Source organism: Coturnix japonica, chromosome 10 (assembly GCF_001577835.2).
Source record: "Coturnix japonica isolate 7356 chromosome 10, Coturnix japonica 2.1, whole genome shotgun sequence".
NCBI lineage: Eukaryota > Metazoa > Chordata > Aves > Galliformes > Phasianidae > Coturnix > Coturnix japonica.
The window spans coordinates 17,273,113-17,295,855 of record NC_029525.1 but is presented as its reverse complement, the minus strand read 5'-3'; the positions used below and the strand labels follow the sequence as shown (position 1 = coordinate 17,295,855).

Genomic DNA, 22,743 nt, shown 5'->3' with positions numbered 1-22,743 from the left:
GGGCGGAAGAAGCGGACACACAGGGAGGGGGGGGGGGGGGGGGGGGGGGGGGGGGGGGGGGGGGGGGGGCCCGGGGGGGTCCCGCCCTATTGCCAGTCCGAGAGGGCCGAGCTCCGAGTCCCCTTATGTACACGTGGCTCCTCGTGGAAATGGCTTTGCGTGGGCTCTGCCCTGGGCTGCGGCGCGCCGCGGGGCTCATGGCTTCGGGGAGGGAATGGGGAGGGTCCGGGGGGGGGGTCACTGGGGCAGCAGCGGCGGTTTGAAGGAGCAGTTCCCCGTGCAGTGCCGCGGGGTCAGCATCTTGCAGGAGAAGTGGTGCAGCGCGTCGTGGGCCTCTGCAAAGCGACACCGGCGTCAGCCCCGGCCCCACCGACGGGGAGTGGGGGGGGGGTTGGTTCTGACCCCGCGTTGACGGCAGAGCCCCCCCGCTCCTGCTCCGGTACCTTTCAGTTTGTGTTGGATGGCGTAACGCGCTTTCCGCTCCTGGTCCAGCTCGTTGCACAGCGTGTCTGGAGCGGAAGGGGGAGCATCAAAATGAGCCGGGGGGAACGGCCGTCCCGTCGAGGGGAGCGGGTAAAGGGGAAGGGGGATTGGAGAGGAACGTCACTCCTCGGCCGGGGGTTTAACGGGGTGGAAGGGGCAGAGCCCGCGGGTGGCTCGGGGAGCCCAGATGGAGAGAGACGGAGTGTGGAATAAAAGTACAATGAAATAATGAGAGGAAATAATAAAACGCGATCAGACAAATAAAAGAATAAAAAGAATAAGAGAATTTAAAAAGAATAAAAGAAAAAAAGAATAAAATAATTAAAAATAATGAAAAAAATAAATAAAACCAATGGGAAAAAAAAAAGAATAAAAGACGTTAAAATAAATAAAACGATGAAATTAAACGAAACGGGAGGGAAAGAATCGCGACGGGGCCGCACCTCGGACGATCTGCAGCTGCTGCACCATCTCCTCGCGATACGCCAGCTCCCTCTTCATCTGGTCCTGGAAGTTATCTGCGGGCACAGCGCCGTCAGTGCCGCCCCCCCCGGCCCCGGCCGCAGGGAGGGGCTCCCCCGGTACCTTTCAGGCTCTGGAAATCCCTCTCCAGTTTCTTCCTCAGCTCCATTTGTTCCAGGACGAGTTTTTGCAGTTCGTCTGTTGAAAAACACGCGGCGGGGTTTTGGGGGGATCTCGAGCTTTTCCATATGGAGCGGCTCAGCGCGGCGCTAATCGCATTACATTGCATTAATCACAGGAGTTAATCACTCCTGCGGAAAGCACGAAGACCTCGAGCCGCGATGTGGGGCCGGGTTGGGGGGGTTTGGGGGGTTCCCTTTACCATCGGGTCCCGCAGCGACCGCCCGCTCCACCCCACGGGGCCGCCCCCAACTCACCTCGGGCCAAGTTCTCGATGTCCTTTTCCACCAACTGCGTCGCCGCCACCTCCATGCCGAGCTCTTCTCCTGCGTTGGTTTGTTGGTGGTGGTTTTATTTCGGCTCCGTCCGCACCGTCGGGGGAAAGGGGGGAAGAGGGGGGGGTGGAAGGGTGTTGGGTGGCCGCGCAGCGCCCCGCGGTGAGGACTTACCTCTGTCAGTATTTACAGGGCTGGGATGCGAGACGCTCCTTTGGTCCTGATAGGATTTTCTGGTCTCTAAATCCTCTGCTGTCGAGTGATTGTCTTCTTTATCTTGCTCTTAAAGTTAATAAACCGATTTTCAACCGTAAGCAATGAAAGTATGGTCCTGATATATCCTTAATTACATAATTAAGGACAAAGCCCTCGTTAAAACCTTCTTAGAGGACATCCTAATCGCTTTGCCGTTGGAAAGTAGCTTGCTGGCAGCTTTGCCCCTTAGGGCGGCCCCCTCCCGCTCCCCGAGCCCTCCCGACGGCCGCTCCGGGGGCATCCCCGGGCCCTGCGGGGTCCTCGTCCCGTTCCCCCTCCAAAATCCGTTCTCTGTCTTTTTTTCTCCCGAAAGCCGCCAAACGAAAGCGAAGCTCCGGAGGCCCCCGCCGGGTCCGTGAGGTGCCCGATCCCCCCCCTCACCCCCGCGGTGCGATTTACCCTTCGCTTCAGGGGTGCAGAGGAAAGCGGCTCCCAGGGACGCGGCGGCTTTCAGCGGCTGCAGATGCTCCCCCCGCTCCGGCGCGTACACCTACAAAACAGCGGGTCAGGTCAGGGCTCGGCTCCGATCCCGAGTCGTTCCCCGGCCCCGGCCCCGCACCTCGTAGGCTCCGCCGCTGCTGCTCCGCTCGGGGCTGCCGTCGGGGCCCCGGCTCCCCTCCTCCGCCGACACCTCGACCCCTTTCTCCTCCGGCCCCTCCGCGGCGGGGAGCGGCTCCTCGGGCGCGGGCAGCAGTCGGGGCGGCGGCGGCTCCCGCTCCTCCGCGGGGGCGGCGGTCTCCTCCTCGTCGTCCTCGGGGAAGCGGTTGGACTCCACGTCCACCTCGGGCTCCTCGGCCGTGTCACCCCCGGGGGACAGAGAGCGGTAACTGGAGCTGCCCTCGCTGAGAAAGTCCGGCGAGAGGTAGCCGGGCGCTCGGGCCGCAGCCCCGCCGTACGCCTCGCGGGTGCCGTAGAGCTTGGCGATACTCTCGGTGTCCTTCACCACCGGGCGGAAGGCGGACAGGTAGCTGCCCTTCCTGGGCAGGGGCAGCGGGCCCAGCAGGGCCTCGTCCCCGGAGCGCTCCTCCTCGCCGGCCGCCCTGGACAACGCGCTGGGACAGCGCTCTCCGTCCGCCCCGGAGCCTTCTTGGGGTGTCGCGCTGCTCCGCCCGCTGCCCGACGGTTCCGAGCCCTCCAACTCGCCGTGTCGCCCCGACGGTTCCGCCGCAGCCGCCGCAGCCGCCGCCGCCGCCGCCACCACCACGGCCGTGGCCGCCGCTTTGGCCTGGCTCTGCGCCGGGTAGGGCGGCACGGGGAGGCTGCCGGCCGCCGGCCAGAACATGGGGAACGAGGGGTACACGGCCGCGTCCTTGGCGGCTCCGGGCTGGTGGGGCGGCTGTGCCGGCTGCGGGGGGTGCGGGTGCGGGGGGCCCCAGAACATCCCCGACGGCAGCGCGCCGCCTTTCCCCGCCTCGCCGCCCCCCGCCCCGCCCAGCGCGTCCTCCTGTTTCTTGGGGCAGAGTCCGAAGGCCGCGGCCGGGAAGCCGTAAGGATGCGGGAAAAGCGGCGGCGGCAGCTTCTGCAGCATCCCGAAGCCTTTGCTGGGCACCGGGATCACCGGGTAGCTCCGCACCGCGCCGGTCCCGCCGTGCCCCCCCGCTGCCCCGCCGTGCCCCGACGGCAGCCCCAGCGCTCCCCGCTCCCCCGGCGCCTCCTGCCCGCCGCAGCGGAGGCTCTTGTGCGCGGGGGGCAGCTCGGGGCCGGCGGGAGGCGGGGGGTGCAGCGGGGCCTTGGCGGCCGGAGAGCCCCCCCCGGGACCGCCCCCGGCCGCGCCCTGCAGGGAGAAGGTCCGTTTGCGGGTGCCGCCGTTGAACATGGCCTTGACATCCTCCCAGGCGTGCGACAGCTCCTCGGTGGCCGTTTTGTCGCTGAGCTTGAGGTGGCGGCGCCACGAATTGAAGTTGGCGGCGTCGGGCTGCGTGTATTTGGAGTCCGGGGTGCGGTGCGAGTGGAAGATGAACTTGTTGGGGGAGAAGTACATGCTGCAGTAGCTGCACTTGATGCACTTGGCGCGGGAGCTGTTGTAGCGGGCGGGGATGAAGCTGCCCCGCGAGCCCCAGGCGCACTCGTGCACCACGTCGAAGGCGAAGTTCTCGGGCAGCTTGGGCGGCTTGTGCTCGCCCAGGAAGGACTTGCAGAGCCGCTCGGCCTCCCGCTTGGTGATCATGCCGCAGCGGCGCGACGAGATGGGCATGGCCCCGGCCCTCCGCAGGATCTCCAGCTGCACGGGCGTGCACTGCACGCAGGTGATGCCCAGGGCCACGCGCCGGTTGTGGATCTCATTGTAGCTGTAGTTCTTGAGCAGAGTGTTGGAGATCTGCGCCAGGCACAGCCGCTCCTGCCCGTCGATGACCAGGGACACGATGGGCACTCCGTACAGAGAGGTCTCACCCACTTGGTTGGGCTTCAGGGTATTGGAGCCCTGGTACGGCTGCAGCTCTTGCTTTGAATTTGGGGAGGAGCTTGCATCTCTCCCGTTTCCCAGCTGACTGCCGATCGCCTCCATTCCCCCCGAAAACGCCCCTGCAAAACAAAATAGAGGCGAAAGGCGTCGGTGAGGAGCGCTCCGGGGGCCCCTCCGGTCCTCCCCCCGCTCCCCGGCCCCCAGCACCGAGCGCAGCCGCGGGGACGTTCCCGGCTGCGGCCCCGGAGGGCTCCGCGCGGCCCCGCACCGCACCGCACCGCCGCTCCGCAGCCGCGGCCAAGGGCGTCCGAACAGGAGACGGGATGGGGATGGGGATCGGGGCGGGGATGGGGACGGGGACGGGGATGGAGCTGGGGACGCGGGGGCGCGCACCGGTCTCTTTGTGCCGTACCCCAACGCACCGCACCGCAGGGAGCGCGGAGCGGCTCCGGCCGGGCCGAAACTTGGAGCCGGGGCCCTGCAGCCGCGCGTCCCCGGGAGGCGATTAGGGGCGGGGAGGGGGATTATAGGGGCCGGGGCGGGCAGCCCCCGCCGCACGTAGCAGCAGGGAAGAGAGGGAAGCAAATTGGCTTAACGAGGAGGGCTGTAAGCGGCTTCCGCGCTCGGTGCACGAAAGAACGGGGGAACCGCTCCCCAAATCGCTCCCCGCGCCGCCCCGCACCGCCCCGCACCGCCATCACTTACCGCGGCGCGGAGCCGGGATGGACGTGCGAGCGGCCCGCGCTCCTCGGGGTTAAGGGCCGCCGCTCATCCGCCGCCCCGGGGCCGCTCATCCGCCGCCGGGAGCGGTGCGGGCCCCCCCGGCCCCCTCCTCCCCGCGGTGCGGTGCGGTGCGGTGCGGTGCGGTGCGGTGCGGTGCGGTGCGGGCGTTCAGCGCTGTTGCGGGGCGGCCGCTTCCTCCGTGTCCGCCCGGGCGCGATGCAACAAGAGCGAGTGGGCAACCGCGCCGCCGAGGGAGGATCCGGATCCGTACTTGGAGCCGCCGCACATTGATCCGGTGACAGCTAAAATAACGGGAAGACACACCCACTTAGCACCAGCATATTTACATTAACTGCCTCCGGGACCCCGCGGCCGTCAATCACCGATGCGCTCCGCTCAATCACGGCGCGGCTTTAAGGCACAGCGGAGCGGGGCGGGGGGGCTCGGGGGGCCGCCAGCGAGCGGGGACCCGCCCGGGTCTGCCCGAGGTAAGAGCGGGATCCGCAGCTCTCCGCGCATCTCTTCGCCCCTCCGCGCATTTCCGAGCGTCCCTCCGCGTTCCGGCCCGCGCCGCCCCCCGGGGTTCGTTGTAACGTACCGGTGGGAGCGGGATGCAACGAAAACCCTGGTTCCCGGGGGGGTCACCGATAGGGCCCCAACGAATCTTCCCCTTCCTTCTCACCGCCGTTCCCCCTTTTCTCCGTAGCCGGGATGAGAGCTCCGCCCGGGGGGTGAGGATGCGCGGATGGGGGACAGAGGGGCGGTAACGAAATCGCCGGGAGGAGGCGGAGGGGGGGGCGACGGCCGCGGTTTTTCGTTCGCTCCGGGGGTCCCCTCCACGGCGGCGGGACCGGAGGCCGTAGGAACCGGGGAACCGCTCCGGTGGCCTTCGGTCCCGCCGGCGTGGAAGGGCCCCCCCCGGCTCGTCACCCCCGCCCTGGGTGGGTTGGTCACGGCCACATTAATTAAACTGTAATTAATCATCATGTCCGGCCGCGATCGGCGCAATTACACTGATCAAACAGAAGTTAATAACGGCGCGCATCGCCCCCGGCTATCGCTTTTACAGATATATATTTATCTCTCTATATTGTTGTTTATTATTTATGATTATTTTATCCCGCTGCCGCGGGGATGCGGTGCGGAGAGAAACGCGGCCCTGGAGCCGATCCCGGCGCCGTGTCCCCGCTCTGGGGCCGCTCCGCGCAGCCCGAAGGCGGCTGCGAGTCCCCGCAATTATTTGGGTGCGGGGCGCCCCGTCGGGGCGGGGAGAGAAGCCAAAGGCTGGAGCTGCGGGCTCGGCCTTCCCGCAATGACCGCAACCCGAGCCGCTAATTATCCCTCTATTTTTTTTTTCTTTTTTTAATTATTTATCCCCGCTCCTCCTCCAGCCGGCAACTGAGTTGAAACCCTTCGGAGCTGCCGCATCTCTCACCGCTTGTTTTCGTGTTTGCGGGGTGGACCCACGGGTGGGGGGTTAAACACGCGGGGTACCCACGTTGTTCGCTGTGCCCCGACCGGCCGCAGCCCGGCGCCCCATCCCCACCGGGGGCACCTCACGTCGGGGGGCCCCGAGGGGCTCAAAGCCGCGGCTCCTCCTCGTCCCCCTCCGCCGTCCCCGCAGCACCGCATCGCCCCGACAGCGCGGAACGGCCGCGGCCCCTCCGCTCCTCGCCGCCTCCGTTATCTTCGAACAGTTGAATTGACTGCAGTTTTTGTCAGTTAATTAGGTTTAATTTACATAATTAGTACAGTATAAAGAGTATTGGGGATAATCAGGAGGTACGTCTCGCTTACTGTGTAAACACGGATTCGGAATTAAAAATCAGATGTAATTAAGGCGTGTGCGCGCGGCTTTTAATTGTAATGAATTTCTAATTAACGCTCAACGATCGTCGCACGCGGGAGCGGGGAAGTTTGCGGGGCTCCCCCGACCCCCCCCCCCCCCAACTCCCACCCCCGGGCTTTGCGCGGTGCGGCGGCGGTGCGGGGCGCCCCGACGGGACCCACGGGCCGTTCCGCTCCCGGCTGAGCCCGGCGGATAATTTCGGTTAAAACTTATGGAGCCGTGGCACGGGGGGTGGGGGTGGAGATAAATAAAATAACCGCCGCGAGACGGCCGCGGAAGGGCCCTCTCTACCTCTCCCTTTCCCTCCTGGAGGGCTGTGCCGAGATTGCCACATAAATCACGGCGGTCTAATTCAGTGGAAGTTTTAATAAACGCCTCCTATTGGAAATGAATGTTCCCCATTTAACAGTTGTATCAGCACCATATAAAACCATGACCCCAATAAATCTTAATTTTTAGAGGGGCCGATCAAATCCGGGCTTCTCTCCATCGATCCGCAGCGGTTTCTGCGTTACGGCCCCTTCCGCGGCCCTTCGCGGGGAGCGGGGGGTTGGGGGGGGGGGAAGGAGCGCTTCGATCACACTCTTTATTAGGAAAAGATTGCTCCGAGAGGCCTGAAAATTAAACGGTGACATTTTAATTACTGGACATTGACAAAGGAAGCGGGCGGCGGCTCCCTGCGGGCCGGCAGCGCTGAGCCCGCCCCGACGTGCGGAGCGTCCGCGGGTGCGCAGAGATACGCGGAGGGGTGAACAGAGCTCCGAGACACTTTTCCCTTTTCCCGGTGCCTGTCTGTGCCCCCCCCCCGGCTGTGTATCCCTGATGCCCCTTCTGTGCTCCCAAGCGTCCGCTCCACGCATCTCCACTCCGTTCTTCTCTCATCCCCCCCATCACCCCTCCACTTCTCTCTCCGCTGCCCCTCACCTTTCGCCCCCCACCCTCGTTACCTCCCGGCCCAATTCAGCCCCATCCCGCCCGGCCTGGAGTAGGAGGTGCGGGGGGACTGCGGAGGAACGCAGCGCTCACGATCGATGTCCACAATTTATCGATGGGGTTAAAGCAGCGCCGTGCGCCCGGGGCAGCAATTAGAGGCGCTGAGCAAGGCCGAACCGAACCGGGCCGTGCCGAACCTGCAGCACCGCAACTGCGCGGGGCCCGACCCGCAGCTCTGCCCCCACCGCGGGTAGTTCTCCTCCCTCCATCCATCGCCCTTAACATCTCCGGGCCGACAAACCTCGACCTCCCCGCAGGTCGCGGGGTTTGTGCGGAGCGGCAGCGCTGCGGGAGCGGGGAAAGAGGATCCGTCCGTCCGTTCCCAGCTGCGGATTTCGGCGGGGATCGGCGCCCACCTTCCAGCTTTTTATTTTTGCTTTATTTCTATTCCCGTGCGCCCCAAATATCTGACCGTATCGAGCTGCTTTTTTTCTATTGATGGATTTATTTATTTATTATGTTTGATTTTTCCCTATTCCCCAGACCTCGCTCCCTGCAGCCCAGAACCGCAGCACAGCGAGCAGCGCTCGGCTCAGCCCAATGAGTTGGTGCCCCCGGCTGAGGGTCCCCACCGAAGGCGGAGGATGGGGGTCCCCAGAACAACCGCTGTGACTCCGGACCCCTTTGTCACGGGGTGCAGCGCTGTGTTTGGGGTTCAGGTCGGTCCTGCCCGAGGGGGAGCTGTGCGGGATGGAAGGACGAGGAGGAGCAGGCAGAAGTTCGCTGTAGGGATGTGGATGGCGGTCTCAAGCCGCCTGCAAACAGCCCCGCACAGCTTAAGAAGCTTCTGAGCGCCTTCCTACAAAGGTGGTCCTGAGCGCCTCACTTTGCAGCTCCCAAATTGCCGGGGCAGCTCCCGGGGTTGGCATCACCCCCAGCACCACCTCCCTGCATCAGAGCCGGAGAGAGCGCCCTGTGCCCAGCCCCCCCCTTGGCAGCCCTCGGTCCCACGTTCCCCGCTGCTCGCAGGGTCGGTGCCGGCTCCTGGATGGCGGAGCAGCGCACGGAGCCGCTCGGAGCTGCTCCATGGGTCGGTGGCCGCTGTCTGTCCCTGCCCGGCAGAGGGGATGCAGCCCTCCGAGCCGCCTCCTGCTGCGGGTCCCACTTTCAGCTTTTATTTTTTGCCAGATGTCTGCACACACACACACACACACACACACACACACACACACACACACACACACNCACACACACACACACACACACACACACACACACACACACACACACACGCACAAACAGCTTTCCAGGCTGTTAGCCAGAAAACAAAGAGTGACACTTCGCCTTTGGAAAGCTGACAGCGGGACGCACACGGACACGGGACGCGAGAAACTCCAGGCGTTCTGCGCTGTCCCGGGCTCGTGGGACGAGTAAAGGTCACGGGCAGAGGGAGCTGAGCGCATCCCGAGCCCTGCTGCCCTCACACAGCTCCTGTGCGTGCCCACATCCACGCGGGGCGTTAATCCGCACTCAGGTGAGCGGGACGCGGCCGCAGGGTGTAACAGCGCTGCGTTTTCTTCGAGCTTTCTGGCCAAGGAACGCCCCGATTCCGGCTGCAGAAAGATGCGCACGGAGCACGGATGCAGCCCATCCCTTCGGGGAGCAGCGATCTCAATCGGGTCCCACCCAGTGCTTTGGATCCCCCCAGGGCACAGCCCAGCTTTGCTTCTACCGACTTCTTACCTGAACCCGAGGGAGAGGCTTTTTATCCAGAGAAAGCCAATGCGAACCGCAGGAGATGAACAAACAGGAGCTGCCCGCGGTCCGCATAGCTCCAAGGGATGAAATTTGTCTCACTTTAGAAAGAGGACCTGAAGCTACGGCTGCTGTTGACTCATTCATTGCTCTGTTATCTGCCGGGGAGGCGGTGACATCAGAGCAATTAAGATAAACTTTTAGTCTATAAGTTCATGCCTGCAACCCCTGTGCTTCAAAAGAAGACAAATGATCCCTCCAAGGAAGGAAACAAAGTCTTTTCCAAAGGACCATTTACGATTTGCAGGGACTGGGGAGGAATTTTTCACTGTTTTTTTTCCCCTTAAAGCTGCTGGTATAGAATCCAATACCTGAGCTTTTCTTTTAGCAAAAGTTTATTTCTAATGCAAAAATGAGCAAACAAAACGCCCACCCTCCCTCCCTGCCCAAGCCGCAGCGGTGCCCAGTTTGCTGAGCAAACCCTCAGCTCCCATTTTGCCTTCTGCCCTTCACTCCTCTGCTGTGGCAGTGCCTTAACATAAGGACTGATTGTGTGCCAACCCATTGTGAGAATGTACACAGCGATGGCAGGGACAGCAAACACACACTGGAGATGCTGGAAGTGCTGCTGCTCCATTGGGATCACAGCCGGGTGCTCTGCATGATGGCAGTGAGTGGTGTGTCCCATCTCTCCCCATAGAGTATATGGGGATTAGGGCACCTGGGTGCAGCGCTCCCCCCTGGCTCACACCGTGCCCCACATCAGTGGCACTGCTGTTGTGTGCAGGGGGCTGCTGTGTGCTCCCAGCCATGGGGGGATGAGCGAGGGAGGCAGAGAGGAGGGAGCCACAAACTGTGACTATCAGTGCAACCCACAGCCTGAGGGCAAGCAGCACTGCAGCACTGCCCTGCAGCACAGGCTCTGTCCCTGCGATGGGATGCACCCTGGTATGGCAGCAGCACTGTGACACCACTTGCCATCCAAGGACACCACGGCCAATGCCCGTGGAATGCTTGTATTGCAGAGGGAAATCGCCTCTTCCCAGGACAAGAAACTCCACACTCTTCCTTCCTCTTTTTCTTCTTCTTTTTTTTTCCTTAAAAATCCCAAACCCATTTCAAACACATTCGTGGATGTCCACACTCCCCAGGCAGCCAACAGCTCCTCCTGCAGCCCTGGGAACAGTCTGCTGGTCAGCTGTACAATAACAAAACTAACAGTTCAAAAATACTCTGGAGCCACGAAATATACAATACATTCAATAACACAAAAATAGAGATATAAAATACTCGCTTTAAGGCTGTGTACAGTTTAACTGAAGATTAATTTGAGGATGTTAAATGAGAGAAACGTGTGAAGGGAATTCCTTAACGTGTCTGCGCGGGAGGGAGGAAGGCAACAACAAACATCCTGAAAGGTTTGGTTGATTTTTAGCACAATATGACCCGGGTGTGTTGGACCCAAAGCTTTGTCCCATGACCCAGCAGCTCACGGTGCGCCCTGGGCTGAGCGCCGCTCCTCCAACGTCCTGCACACCCACATGGACACCACCTCTGCGTGGCCGTCGTCGTACTGCACGATGAAGGGGTGGCCCTGCAAAGGGGACAGGAAGGGTTAGCCAACAGACACAGCTCTCCATGAAGGAATTGAGAGTTTATCTCATTCGTGTTTTAGAAAAAACTCACTGGAACATTCTGTGGTTGCAGTGAAAAAGGGATTCCAATCAGTGAACTTTCAGTTGGATGCGTATTATCCATGTTCACCATTTAAATAGAAAGGAGGAGGTTGGGGGGACATGAAACTCTTCACTGAGGCCATTGACCCACAGGTTTGTAAAGGTCCACAAACAGCTCGTCTGTGCGACTTCAACATAACATCACAACACAACATAACCCAATCCAACCCATCCCAATCCAACACCACCCAACACAACAAAACCCAACCCAACCCAATCCAAAACCAACAAAACCCAACGTAACCCAACATAACCCAACATAATCCAACATAATCCAACCCAACCCCATCCAACCCAACCCAACATAATCCAACTGAACCCTGTGTCCAAAGGAAATTGTCCAACTGGGTCACACTCCAAATTGCTTCCCCTGCAGGGTAGAGCCTGAATCACGCCACCATGAACACACACTCATAGCAAGGCCACGTTCACATACATTTGCTCCCTTCACTTGAGTCAGTACAAACCCCACCTTACCCTGTGTGCACCCTTCACTCTTAGGGTTGTCTGAATCACACAGAAGGTGCCACATCCCTCCAAGTGTTATAATGCAGCTGCAGCAGGACCGGGTGCAGCCTGCAGTGGAGGCACACATGAGCTGGATGTGGCCTTTGGAGCCATCACTTGTCAAAGAAACGGAAATCTCACCTATGCATAACCCCAGTGGGCCTTCATGAGAAGCTACAGTGGGAACTGATGGATGATGGAAAGAAGGATGGCCGTGCAACACGCTGCCCCATGGAATGGCAGGGCTGTTACAGGCTGAGACACCTCAGAAAATCGGAGCAGGAATACAGCGTGCAGTTTCGGCAGCCAGCTTAGGCAGCTCAATCTGGCCCCATTCCTAGAGATGGGAACATGCCATCTTCGGATGAATCTCAAATGAAGTATAAAAATCCACAGGAAACCAAGTACCGCAATTACATAAATGGCTGAAAGAAAGCAATCGCCAGGAGAAACCATCACAGATGATGAAAACCTCTCCTCCAAATCACTCAAAAGCAGCTCGGTTTTTGCAACACTAAACTTCACAGCTCTTGCAAGCAGCGCCTTAAAGTAACCAGTGTTGATGTAGGGACCCTCAGGGACAATGGTGCAGTACTGGCACCGCAGTGTTGGGCGCTCCATGCCTGCAATGCTGGGGTCAGCAGGGCAGGATGGCACTGAGCGGAGCCACGAGGCAGCACCGGGTTGAACACAGCACCATAAATGCTCACAGTGCCAGCACAAAGCAGTAAAACACACTGCAGTCCAGGGATGGAGAACAGAAGAGCTGCAGGAATAAAATATGCCACGATCTACACCACGGAGGGAGGAAGTGCGAGATGTTTCAACCCTCTGGGATGGCTGCATTCATGGGATGCCCTTCCATGGGCTTTGGGCAAAGGCAGTGCAAGGAACAGGCAATGCACAAGGCAGGGTGACCTCAGCATACACACAACACAGCAGAGCCCAGCCTAAATCCTTCCTCCATCTCAGCTCTCTGGGGTCCTGGTCCAGAGCTGCCTGGGTTAGAGGAGGTGCTGTGGGGCTCACTGCCCTGCAGGACACCAGGACTGCTCTGTGCAATCCCTGCACAAGCAGGGCTGGTTTGTCACTTGGCCTTTAACTGTTCTCACATCACAGCCTCTCCTGTACCATCCCAGTGGAACAAATGGGACTCCTCCACTGTGTGAATGGAGAAATAACACAGTAAGAGGCAAGACTTTGCTAACCAACACATAAAGGTGGATGCAGTGACTGCTGGGAGCAAGTTGTCCCCTACACCCTCAGGAACTCATTCCCACAATGCTGGACAGAACAAACATGGAGATCCGAGAGCTTCCAAAAGCAAAGTCAGCTCCAGGAACTCGCTCTCCATGCTCAGATATTCAGTGCTTCCCACCAGGCTCAAGCCATAAGCCCTGACCTTTATCTCAGGCCTCTGGAACTGAGCATCGCTCTCTGCCACTGCGATCCATCTTTCTAAATTTGCTCTTTGTAACTGCTACAGAAATGGGTATTTTCTCCCCCCAGTATTCAATCTTTTATTATTATTATTGGGGAAGCAAATTGGTTCCTTTCAGCCATTCTGGACTGCAGAGGAACAACTCCACATTTGTCAGCGCTCTGAATTTTGCACCCACGTGGACACACGTGAGCTCTGCTTGGGAAATGGCCACCGAGGAGCACTCCCACGGGTACCACAGCCCATCTGAGAGCCTGACGATGGCAGCAGCCAGCTCGATGCTACAGCAGAAGATGGATGAGCTTAAAATGATGCATTTGAGTACACAGATGCTCGCGGCACTGAGCATATGGACAACGTCTCTTCCCTCCCAACACCTGGCTATCAGAAATCTTTAGCTTTGGTCCTGAATGTCTAACATCAGGAACAATGCCACAGAAAGGCCACAACTTATTTTTTACCCCTTCCTGCATGGACCCTATGGGTTTAGTAAACAAATGCATTGTGAAATACTGCTGTTCTTTGAAATGCTCCTTGATTTCTACCCAGGGAAAACATTCAGAAGGAGCACAACCTGCACCCCAGGGACAGGATCCTGCAGATATTCCATGTACCTTCCAGTGTGACCTTCACAAAGCTGCAGAATCTCCCCCAGCATATGGAAAAAAAGGGAATACGCGGCTTCTGCTGCCTCGCTGAGTGCTGAAAGAATCAGCGTGAGTGTGTTTTGCACAACACCGTGGTATGGTGGGTGCAAAAGTGCATAGTAAAGTAAAGGCTTATTCTAAGCAACACAGCCTAGAGGTACCCGTCTGGCCTCTTAAACAAAAAAGCAGCCAAGGACACCAACGAGAACTAAGGAGAAACAACAGAGCCCACAGACAAGGAAGAGCAGATGCATTGGGGCAATTAAAAAAAAGCTATTAAAGACAGTCCGCTTCTCCAATGAATCTCCTTTACGATGGAGAGACTCCCCGCAGAGGAAGGCATCTCACGCCTGGTATATCCATGCAGTTCAGCTACTCCCAACACACAGGGGAAGAATGCAGGCTATGAGGTGTTTAAAATGTCAGCGAGCCGTGCTGCTCAACCCCTCTGCTTTGTTTTGTGGGGTTACTCCATGGAAAAGCCCACATTTTACACACTATTCTTCCTAGAAATAAATTTAATTTGAAACCACTGTTTGGGTTTCTCTCATCTTCCACTGCTCCAGAGAGGAATCTTCTCAGACTATAGTACCAGTGGGACCTGTACTGGTGGGCAGCCCCCCAGTGTGCTCATGGCAGGCACTGAGCTCTAGGAGGGTGCACCAGGTCCATGCCCAGCCTCAAACCAGCGCTGCTCCTGATACCCAGCCTCGCTCAGCAGCACCTTGCTGCTGCAGTCACACCTGCAACAAATGCACACAAACAGCAGTACAGAATTGTGGACAATGCATGAGCCCATCACACGTGCCCTAGACCCATTTGCAGCAACATTTCATTGCATCACAGAATCGCTAAGGTTGGAAATGACCTCTCAGAACACCAAGTCCAACTCAACCCCACTCACCACAGCCCCAGATGCCACATCCCTGCAGTTCTGGAGCACCCCCAGGGATGGGGACCCACCACCCCTCAGCACTGAACCCACATGGCAACCAGCAGAGCCAGGAGGCCCAGGCAGAAGAAAACACACTGAAAAGCCCCCAGCATCCTATCACCAGACCCCACACGGGCTGGGGTCTGGGCATGACATGCAGCCACTGCTGTGGGAGGGGAAGCAAAGGAGCAGGAAAGGTCAGGCAGGACGGGGCTGCAGTGAGTGTCAGCCCGCTTAATTTTGTGTGTCAACGCTGAAAATTAGATAAACAATGACAAACCAGCCTTTTTAAATGAACTTGTCTCATCTCGTTCCTTTGATAAAGGGTACGTTCCCAGCGCTGCAGTGTCCCATCAGACAGGTTAACTCTTTCCAAGGGAAGCGCCACGCAAAGGGGTAGAGAAGGGATTTAAATATCTGACATGGAATTAAAAGGGCAGTGCCCCCCCTGAGCATACGGCCCTGGTAATTCCAACCCGTTGCCCACGCACCATCAATCATTTAGCCCAGTCAATTAAATGGCCATTATTCAAGGGGAAAAGTTCTGTGGTTTAAGCCACCCTTGGCGCTCCCACAGCGCGGCTCCTCTGCTACACGACGTGTTTGGATGGCACAGGGATGGGCACATCGCCACGGCCCTCCAGCCATCCCAGAGGACTTCCCAAGCACAAAGCACACAGCACAATCCTCTCAGTGCCCTCTTTTAAAGGACCCCCCCGGACTGTGCAGTGAAAGGACTGTGCCCCTTTTACTACAAGCACCGACAAATTACGCATTTCCTTTAGAAAACTGAATTGGGCATCACACACACACACACACACACACAAACGTAATAAAAAGATCCCAACTGTTGCAGACACGGACTATCGAGACGATGGCAGTGCCCTCAGACAGCATTTCAAATACAGTTTATTAGCGTGTGATATGAAAAGGGTATTTTTATTGCATGATATAATGCAATGGGACCTTGGGCGCTCTGCAGAAGGACCTTGCACTCAGAAGTGTAATGAACCCATAGTCCAAAAAACATTATACTGTACATTAACCTATCATTAATGGCACATTAGGGCTAGGGGCACTGCACGCTTGCTGGTCAGGGCTCCATCAGGACAGTATGGAGGAAACCACAGTCTTCACAGGCTTAAAACAAATAGAGAAAATAAATATTACTGATGGCTACAGGCTGCTTTAAGGGAAGCTCACTCTCTGCTTAACATGCAACTCCGATGCCATTTTACAAGGGGGAGGGAGAAGACAATGCAGCAGTTTATTAGGCAATATTAGGAACAGCATGGCACTGCTTTGCAGCACTGGGTGTCTCTTGCAGTGCATCAGATGCCTCAACACAGGGTATTTTTCTGCACACAGCATGAGAACTGGGGCGTCTTTCAAGAATAAAATGGAACCTGGACATCTCTGCCCTTCCTGCCATCCCCTCATCCCTGACAGCACACTGTTAAACATGACCCAAACACAGCACTGCTTCTGCTCCCAAGGCAGCTGGGATGGTCAGACTGTCACTGCAATGTTAAATCCAAGGAACAACTTGGATTGTGAGTGTGAGCCCTGCAGGTTTGGAAAACAAGAACTCGGCTGCAAAGAGTGCACCACAGTTATCACCCCAGCTCCTTCTCCCATTGCTATCACTGTTTGTATGCTGTTTGCAATTAACTGGGGGCACGTGATCCGAGAGGAAATTCTGCTCATTCACATGTTTAATGGGAACACAAGTCAGACCTCCAAAACAACCAACACAAACCCCAGCTCTGGAGTTCCTTCCCAGGACACATGGAGAGACGAAGCACTCGAGTAACACAAAGCACCCCACACCAACCTGTGCTCCCACCTCTGCTGTCCTCAGCACACGCAGGATGTCATTGCTCCGCCACCTTCTCCAGCAGAGCAGAATTTCACATCTAGAGCTTCTGCCCCCAAGGACAAGCCAAACTAGACGCTGCTCTAATTATCTGTGCTAGCTCTCCACGAGGCCGATTTCTGCTCCCACAGCCAGGAATAGCAGCGAGGAATCCTCAGGCCAATACTCTGCTGCTGACTCCCAGAATATTGTTAATTCTCAGGCACAGTGGTGTCAGAGCCCTCCCCAGGCTGCTCCACACAGCCGCCTTCCCTCCATTGCTCACCTCTAAGGTTTGAGCAGGGTACAAAAATCAGAGGGCTTCAAATTGACCCGTGGAGACACGGGATGAATGCATGGGTGGAATGACCCTGTAAGACACTATTTGTGATCCGCCTGTTACATCCCTTGCTGTACTTCTGCAATGTCAGCACGTGTTCCAGCCACGATGGGTGACCCCTGTTAGGGAACAGGACGGGTGCTTGTGAAAGCAGTGGCTGGGAGTCTAGGAAACATGTCTGAGTTTCCCAAGTTCCAGCAAGGTCAACCCTTCCTTTAGTAGACAGCTCCCCAGTAATGACAGCTCCTTGCCTCTCCTGTGCCATTCCTGCAGTGCCGGGACCGCATGTGCCAAACGACAGCAAGTTTAGCTTTTCTTATGTACTTACATGGCTGTGTTTGATGCAGTACCAAGCGTTTACCAGCCCAGATCTCTCCTCTCATTCCAATCATCAACTATTCAGGGCAAGGATGACCTCTCACTGCGCTTGATGAAGATCCCAGCACCTCCACAAGCCTGTTCTCAGCTGGTGTTACACTGAAATCCCCCACAGCAGGAGCCAAAGACACACGTCCTCAGGTCTGCAGAGCTCAGGGTGGCAGAGAGACCCCAGGGTCACCAAACAGGAACACCCAGAAGATGAAGTTTGCTCCACATCTCCCACCACCTGCAGCTTCTGCCTGTTTGCTCAGAGAACAGCAGGGGCAGCAAAAAGGGTCAGGTACTGTTATCTCCTCCAAGCTCTTCCCTCATCCCTTACACTGAGCAGCCTCAGCCTGCTAAAAGTGTCGGAGTGGGGAGTTCTGTTTGTTGCGTGGCCTCCCGAACATACACTGTAATTAAAATGCTGATTACTAAACAGTTTAAATATATGACAGACAGTGCAGTTAAAGCCTACAGTTAGGTCAATATGTGATTTAGATTTGCCATTTAAAAACTCTCATTTAAATTTTGCATACATTAATCACTACCATACTTCAGTGTTCTGATATCCACCTGACTACACTATTAAAATAAAACTTGCTGCCCCAGGGAAATCCTACTTATTCTTAATTGTTTCGAGGCTTTGATGGGCTTTTAATCTAAGATTAATTTATGCAATTTTAAATAACTCTTCTTATGATTAATAAGCTTGAAAATTAAAAGGAGTCTAAAGCAATTATAATGAGCATTTGGTCATAACCTCATTAGGAGAAGGAGTGAAGGATACAGCTCTGGAATTCTTACAAGACTACAATTTAAGGTTACTTTCAGAGGAGTCAAACATACTTCTTGAAATTGCAAAGGCAGATTAGCCTAGGTCAGTGCTAGAACCACGGCTGTCTAGACTAGCACACCAATGGTTTTATCCCTTCAATGATATATAAGATAGTGATAGAAAATGGATCAGGCACCACAGGGAGACCAAGAAGAACTGCTTAAACCTGAAAGCCTGTACCTACAGAGGAGCTGCCCGCAAGCACATCCGAATTTCCATTCCCAAATGGTAACTTACATCCTCCATGATGATTAAAGCCAATTTTTCCACCTTCCTCTGAAGCTCTGGCCATCGGCCATAGCCCTCCAGGCAGTCCCCATAAACCTGACCCCTGCGTCCAGACTCAAGAGTCAAGAGAGCATTTGTTTTGCAGCAAGAACCAGTGCAGCTCATCCAGCACCTGCAGCACAGACCTGACTGCATGCAACACAGCTCCTCCACACCGTGTGCAGGGTGGGTCTGATTTGTGCTATGCAATCTCTGCGGTGCATAGCGGCCTAAAATTTACACAGAGCTCTGGTTTTGGCTGTGGCACAGTGGAATCCATTCGTCCATCTGTAGATCATTCTTCCCACAGCAGCTCTGCTTTCTGGCCATTTGCTATGGAGCAGATAACGGTGCTTGGCACGCCTTGTGGTGCTCAGCTAACAAAACAAGCTCACTCCTAGTGAAGGTATTTTACATGATGACTCCTGGAAAAAAAAAACAACAATGAAGGCAACCAAAGTATAATTGGAGAGCGCTTCTGCAAGTGTTGCTGAGGTGAAGAAGAGCTGCGAAAGAGGAATAGAGAGAGTGGCCCAAGGCTGATAGACTATGTCAACATTAGCAAGCTGTCGACAGCAGAAGCAGATCTGCAGAGTGAAATGGTTGGTGCAGCGTTTTGGGGATGGAGGAGGTTTTGCTTTTGACCAGCTCTGGTCTGCTGTGTGGATGCAGCACCTGCCTGTAGCCAGAGCATGAGGCTGCATGCCTGGAGCACATCCTCTGCTTTGGTTCCGTTTGAAACCAATTTGATTCCTCAGCTTTGAGAGCTGTCTGTGATGGCAATGAAGGTGTGGTTGGCAGCTCTGAAAGACCCGGAGATTCAGACCATGAACTCACACCTGAACCAAACTAATGCTGATATAGATGCCTGCTGAGCAGTGTGCTCCAACTCACGGCTCCCTTCAAGCACACCACGCTCATGGCTACTGAGCAGAGAGAGTCAAACACCAAAAACTGAGGAAGAAGTATTTCCTTCCAACACTTTTCCCTGAGAAAACATGGAGAACGCAAAGCACACCACCACCACTTGGCCTGGGAGGAAGGGAAACCCTTTGAGTCCAGCACAAGGACCAAGGCCACCATGACGGTGTGCCCATATTCCCACCAGACCCTCCCCAGGCTCTGGCCTTGCTGAGCAGCCCACACTGCAGAGCATCCCGCTGAGCTGATGGGATGGGGTGCATCCATCTTGGGGCCATGCCTGTCGTGCTCTGCTGCTGCAGCCTCCATAAGGCATCACATCCCTGCTCTGCAGCAGCCGCTGGCAAAGGAGAGGCCGTGGCTTCAAAAACCATCTTTAATTTAAAAATTAGAAAGTGGAGCAGGCTGCGAGCGCGGAGGTTGATTGAAACGAAATTTAAATTCCTGTCAAGCCCATTTAAACACAGGGGCCCTTCATAGACAATTAGCTGCTCCCTGTGAACGCGGAATAAACTCAGGCCTGGTCACTGTTAGACGAGCGCAGACCCACTGTGAGGAGCTGGAAAAAAATTAACTAAAATCAGGCGGTATGAAATATTTAGCCTCCCGGTTTATCGCAGGGGTTTGGAAGTGTAAACAAGACAAAAATCGATTCCTCGGTGCCCTCCAATCAATCCCCCAAAATGGTTAGGGCATCTGTTTCTGCTAAATTTTGTTTACTCTGGCAGATTTGCCTTAATTGCAGTTGTTTATCTCCCATTGTCCCCGGGGCCCTAATCTCCCGATTACTAATACTTAACACTCATTTCACATCTAAAGCTACTTCTAATCCTCAACAGGTTTCTGGGGCTCTTAAAATTATCGAAGCCGTGGGGACTGGAGACGCAACCTCTTTGTGAGAGGGACATTTTCCTCTCTGCTACCAGCTGGGCCCAATCATCACCAGGGATGGCTGCAACAAAGGTGCTAAAAGGCTCTTTCACAGCCACCGCTGCTCCGCCGGGAATTCAGCGGATGAAAAGGAGCTTTGATGGAAGAAATCCCAACAAGAGGGCTCTAACAGTCCAGCCAAATAAAGTTACTGTCATAATCGAGTGCTGTCAATCACAATGAAAATCCAATTAAAAATCTTTCAGTGCGGCCCTCTTAAGTAGAAAAATGTCCCCTATTTATATGCGTTTTTGTCGACCGCACAAATTAGAAAGTCGTATTAATTGATTTTTTACTACTTCAGGCCCTGATCCTCCAGCTGAATTTCTGTGGATGCAAGAATCAACCGGCACAAATCTGATTAAGGGATTTGTAGCACAATGCGCACAGGTCAGAGGAAGCCCTGTCTGTACCCCTGCTCCGTGCTCTCCTCATTCATAGGCAATTACTGCTCTTATTTAATACTGCAGGATAGTCCTGAGGAGCTGCAGCCCACCGCTGCTGGCACCACACAAACACCAGCAATTTGAATGCACCCGGTGGCTTCCAATCAATGGAAGGTTCCAGTTTTATTACACAAATAAATACTGCATAGAGATTTCCAGAACTGCCCGTTACAGCACATTCTGTGATGAATTTGGAACAAAAGGAAAGGACGGTGCTCTTAACATCATAAATATGCTTCGCTTTGGAAGTATTCACAGATCTATTTATTTTTAATAAATATCATAGAATCGTAAGTGCTGGAAAGACCACCAAGATCATCTAGTCCAGCCAATACGTAGGCAAGGGAACAGAGACAGAAGTATCAGTAACACAAAAGCACAACGTCTCAAGATATTTAACTGAAAGACTTGCGATTGTGCTACCAAGATGAGTGAGATGTAAATATTTGCCCGAGTGTCTGGAGAAATACAGAAGCACCAGAAGTGCCAAATGAAACATTTGCTCAAATTAAACTGCAAAGCCCAGGAGACTCAAGTCACCAAAAATATTAACTATCATCTGAGCTGCATCACTCGAAGCTGTTGCCAATTTGCTTTTGTCCCGTTCCCTTACAATTTCAATGCTTCTTCACGCCAGCTCAAGTTCCCTTTTTCACATCTCACTGGAAAATGCCACTTTGTCGTGCAGCTTTAGGGCATGTTAGTAAGAGAAAGTCAGACTTTCACATTTTCTGTACAAAGTCAGTGGCATGTTGAGCAGTGGGACTGCAGAAGACAGAGAATGAATGTAACACCTTAAAACCCTATTGCTCAGAAGTTAACCTTGTCACCATCTTAGTCTGCTGTAGTTGCTGGATTTAGTGACACCGATAGAACGTATTTCTCCATTTCAACAGCTGATTTCTCAAAGTGACAAAGAAGAGCAAATCACATCCCTAAGGACAGAAACGGCGGAGAGAGAAGGAAAAAGAAAGAGCAGAAGATCCATAACCCACCTTCCTCTATTTCAGCAGAGGGGAATATGTTGAGCAGTGCAGCCACCTGAAATAACATCTATTTTTCCTTCAGCTTAAGCTACCCTGACCAATAAGGATGACAAGACACAGTAACAGGAACACCCTGAGTCCCACTGAAATTCCAGCATCAGTGAAGTCAATATAAAATCTTCACGACTCCGGCATAGCCAGGATTTCATCCAGGACTTCTCCACCATTTGTCTGAATTGGTTGACTGAAGATGCAGTTTTATATTAATCATGTTTACAGCAGTTGAAGTACCTGGCTTCATGCTTGTTTCCTTAGGAAATCAGAGAAGAGCCCTTTCCTTCCCATCTGGCACGTGTTTCAGTGTCTGTCAGAATTCCTCCCTGTCATGGGGTGAATGAACTGGGATCACTGCAACAGAGGAGAGTCTGAATGTTTGCAAGCAAAGCTATCCATCACAGGTGCAAGAACTGACAATTCTTCTCTGGGCAAATCACCTCTGATAGGCGATCCTGCATGGCTCAGGAAAACAAATGTTTGCAAGCAGCTAAAGAGTGAAAATTCTGGGCTCAGTGTGATCCAAGAATGACACATAAACATCCAGACAGACTGAGACAGAAAACATTTATCTGTAAGCTGTCTTCAAAAGATTTACCAAATGCCTCTGTGAAAAGCCAAGCACAGACAGCCCTCTGCTCCCTCTCAGAAGTTAAGGTCATGAAAACCTCGATCTGTTCAGCAACCTCAGCTACTCAGTGATGCCACCACTGCAATGCCAAATTAGCTCCCTCCATTGGAAACACGAGTGGAAGGATATTATTGGCTTTACTGTGAAGGCTTACGTGAAAATTCAGGTAGGATTATGCTGATCTTTTGCTTGCTTGCTGAAAGCACAAAGTATTTCCTACCAGCTGCTAACAATGGGCTAACACAACAAGCTGCACACAGGTTTAGCTCTACCTGGCAAGCAATGCTACTGGCCAGATCCTAGTAAATAGCACCACTTAAAATACTGCTGCTTAAAAGCTTCTCATCTCCAATTTCCGACATTTGTTATGGATAATGGAACATCCAGACAGAGCCCATTTTTGAAAATCTAAATATCCTAAGTTTAAGAAAAAAACCCACATGTTTAAATATAAAAACACACATCTACCTGAAAAAATGCCTACGGTAGCTTCTAAGACCTAAATGCCACTCCTGAAGTGTAAAGAAGGAT

At 54.9% G+C, this 22,743-nt stretch overlaps 2 protein-coding genes across 7 annotated transcripts in view; both read right to left on the bottom strand.

The window, feature by feature from the left end:
* Positions 1-58: 58 nt before the first annotated feature.
* Positions 59-5,576, bottom strand: SKOR1 (SKI family transcriptional corepressor 1). Of its 3 annotated transcripts, none has more exons than XM_015873208.2 (10): positions 5,381-5,576; positions 4,765-5,084; positions 2,215-4,178; positions 2,055-2,145; positions 1,575-1,682; positions 1,383-1,451; positions 1,069-1,143; positions 927-1,001; positions 444-509; positions 59-335 (listed from the first exon to the last, which is right to left on the bottom strand). In XM_015873208.2, the coding sequence occupies exons 3-10, from the start codon at positions 4,159-4,161 to the stop codon at positions 238-240; spliced, it is 2,529 nt and encodes an 842-aa protein (XP_015728694.1). In that variant the 5' UTR covers positions 4,162-4,178; positions 4,765-5,084; positions 5,381-5,576; the 3' UTR covers positions 59-237. The 3 variants fall into 3 exon arrangements, with proteins under 3 accessions (XP_015728694.1, XP_015728693.1, XP_015728695.1); XM_015873207.2 differs by lacking the exon at positions 5,381-5,576 and adding an exon at positions 5,166-5,374; XM_015873209.2 differs by lacking the exon at positions 5,381-5,576 and having other exon boundaries at positions 4,765-5,156.
* A 4,838-nt stretch (positions 5,577-10,414) lies between these two features.
* Positions 10,415-22,743, bottom strand: part of MAP2K5 (mitogen-activated protein kinase kinase 5) — a 107,202-nt gene continuing 94,873 nt past the window's right edge. For 3 of the 4 annotated variants that reach the window (XM_015873306.2, XM_015873304.2, XM_015873308.1), the window contains one exon: positions 10,415-10,913. In XM_015873306.2, coding sequence (XP_015728792.1) covers positions 10,809-10,913 — 105 coding nt within the window. In that variant the 3' untranslated portion in view covers positions 10,415-10,808. The remainder of the gene's footprint in view (positions 10,914-22,743) is intronic. The other variant, XM_015873307.2, reaches the window with a different exon arrangement.

Excerpts from the sequence above, each read along its gene's own strand:
- SKOR1 (XM_015873208.2), bottom strand. The coding sequence starts at position 4,161 with ATGGAGGCGATCGGCAGTCAGCTGGGAAACGGGAGAGATGCAAGCTCC. Across the intron at positions 1,002-1,068 it reads GGATTTCCAGAGCCTGAAAG|ATAACTTCCAGGACCAGATG; the intron begins GTACCGGGGGAG and ends CTGTGCCCGCAG. Across the intron at positions 510-926 it reads GCAGCTGCAGATCGTCCGAG|ACACGCTGTGCAACGAGCTG; the intron begins GTGCGGCCCCGT and ends CTTCCGCTCCAG.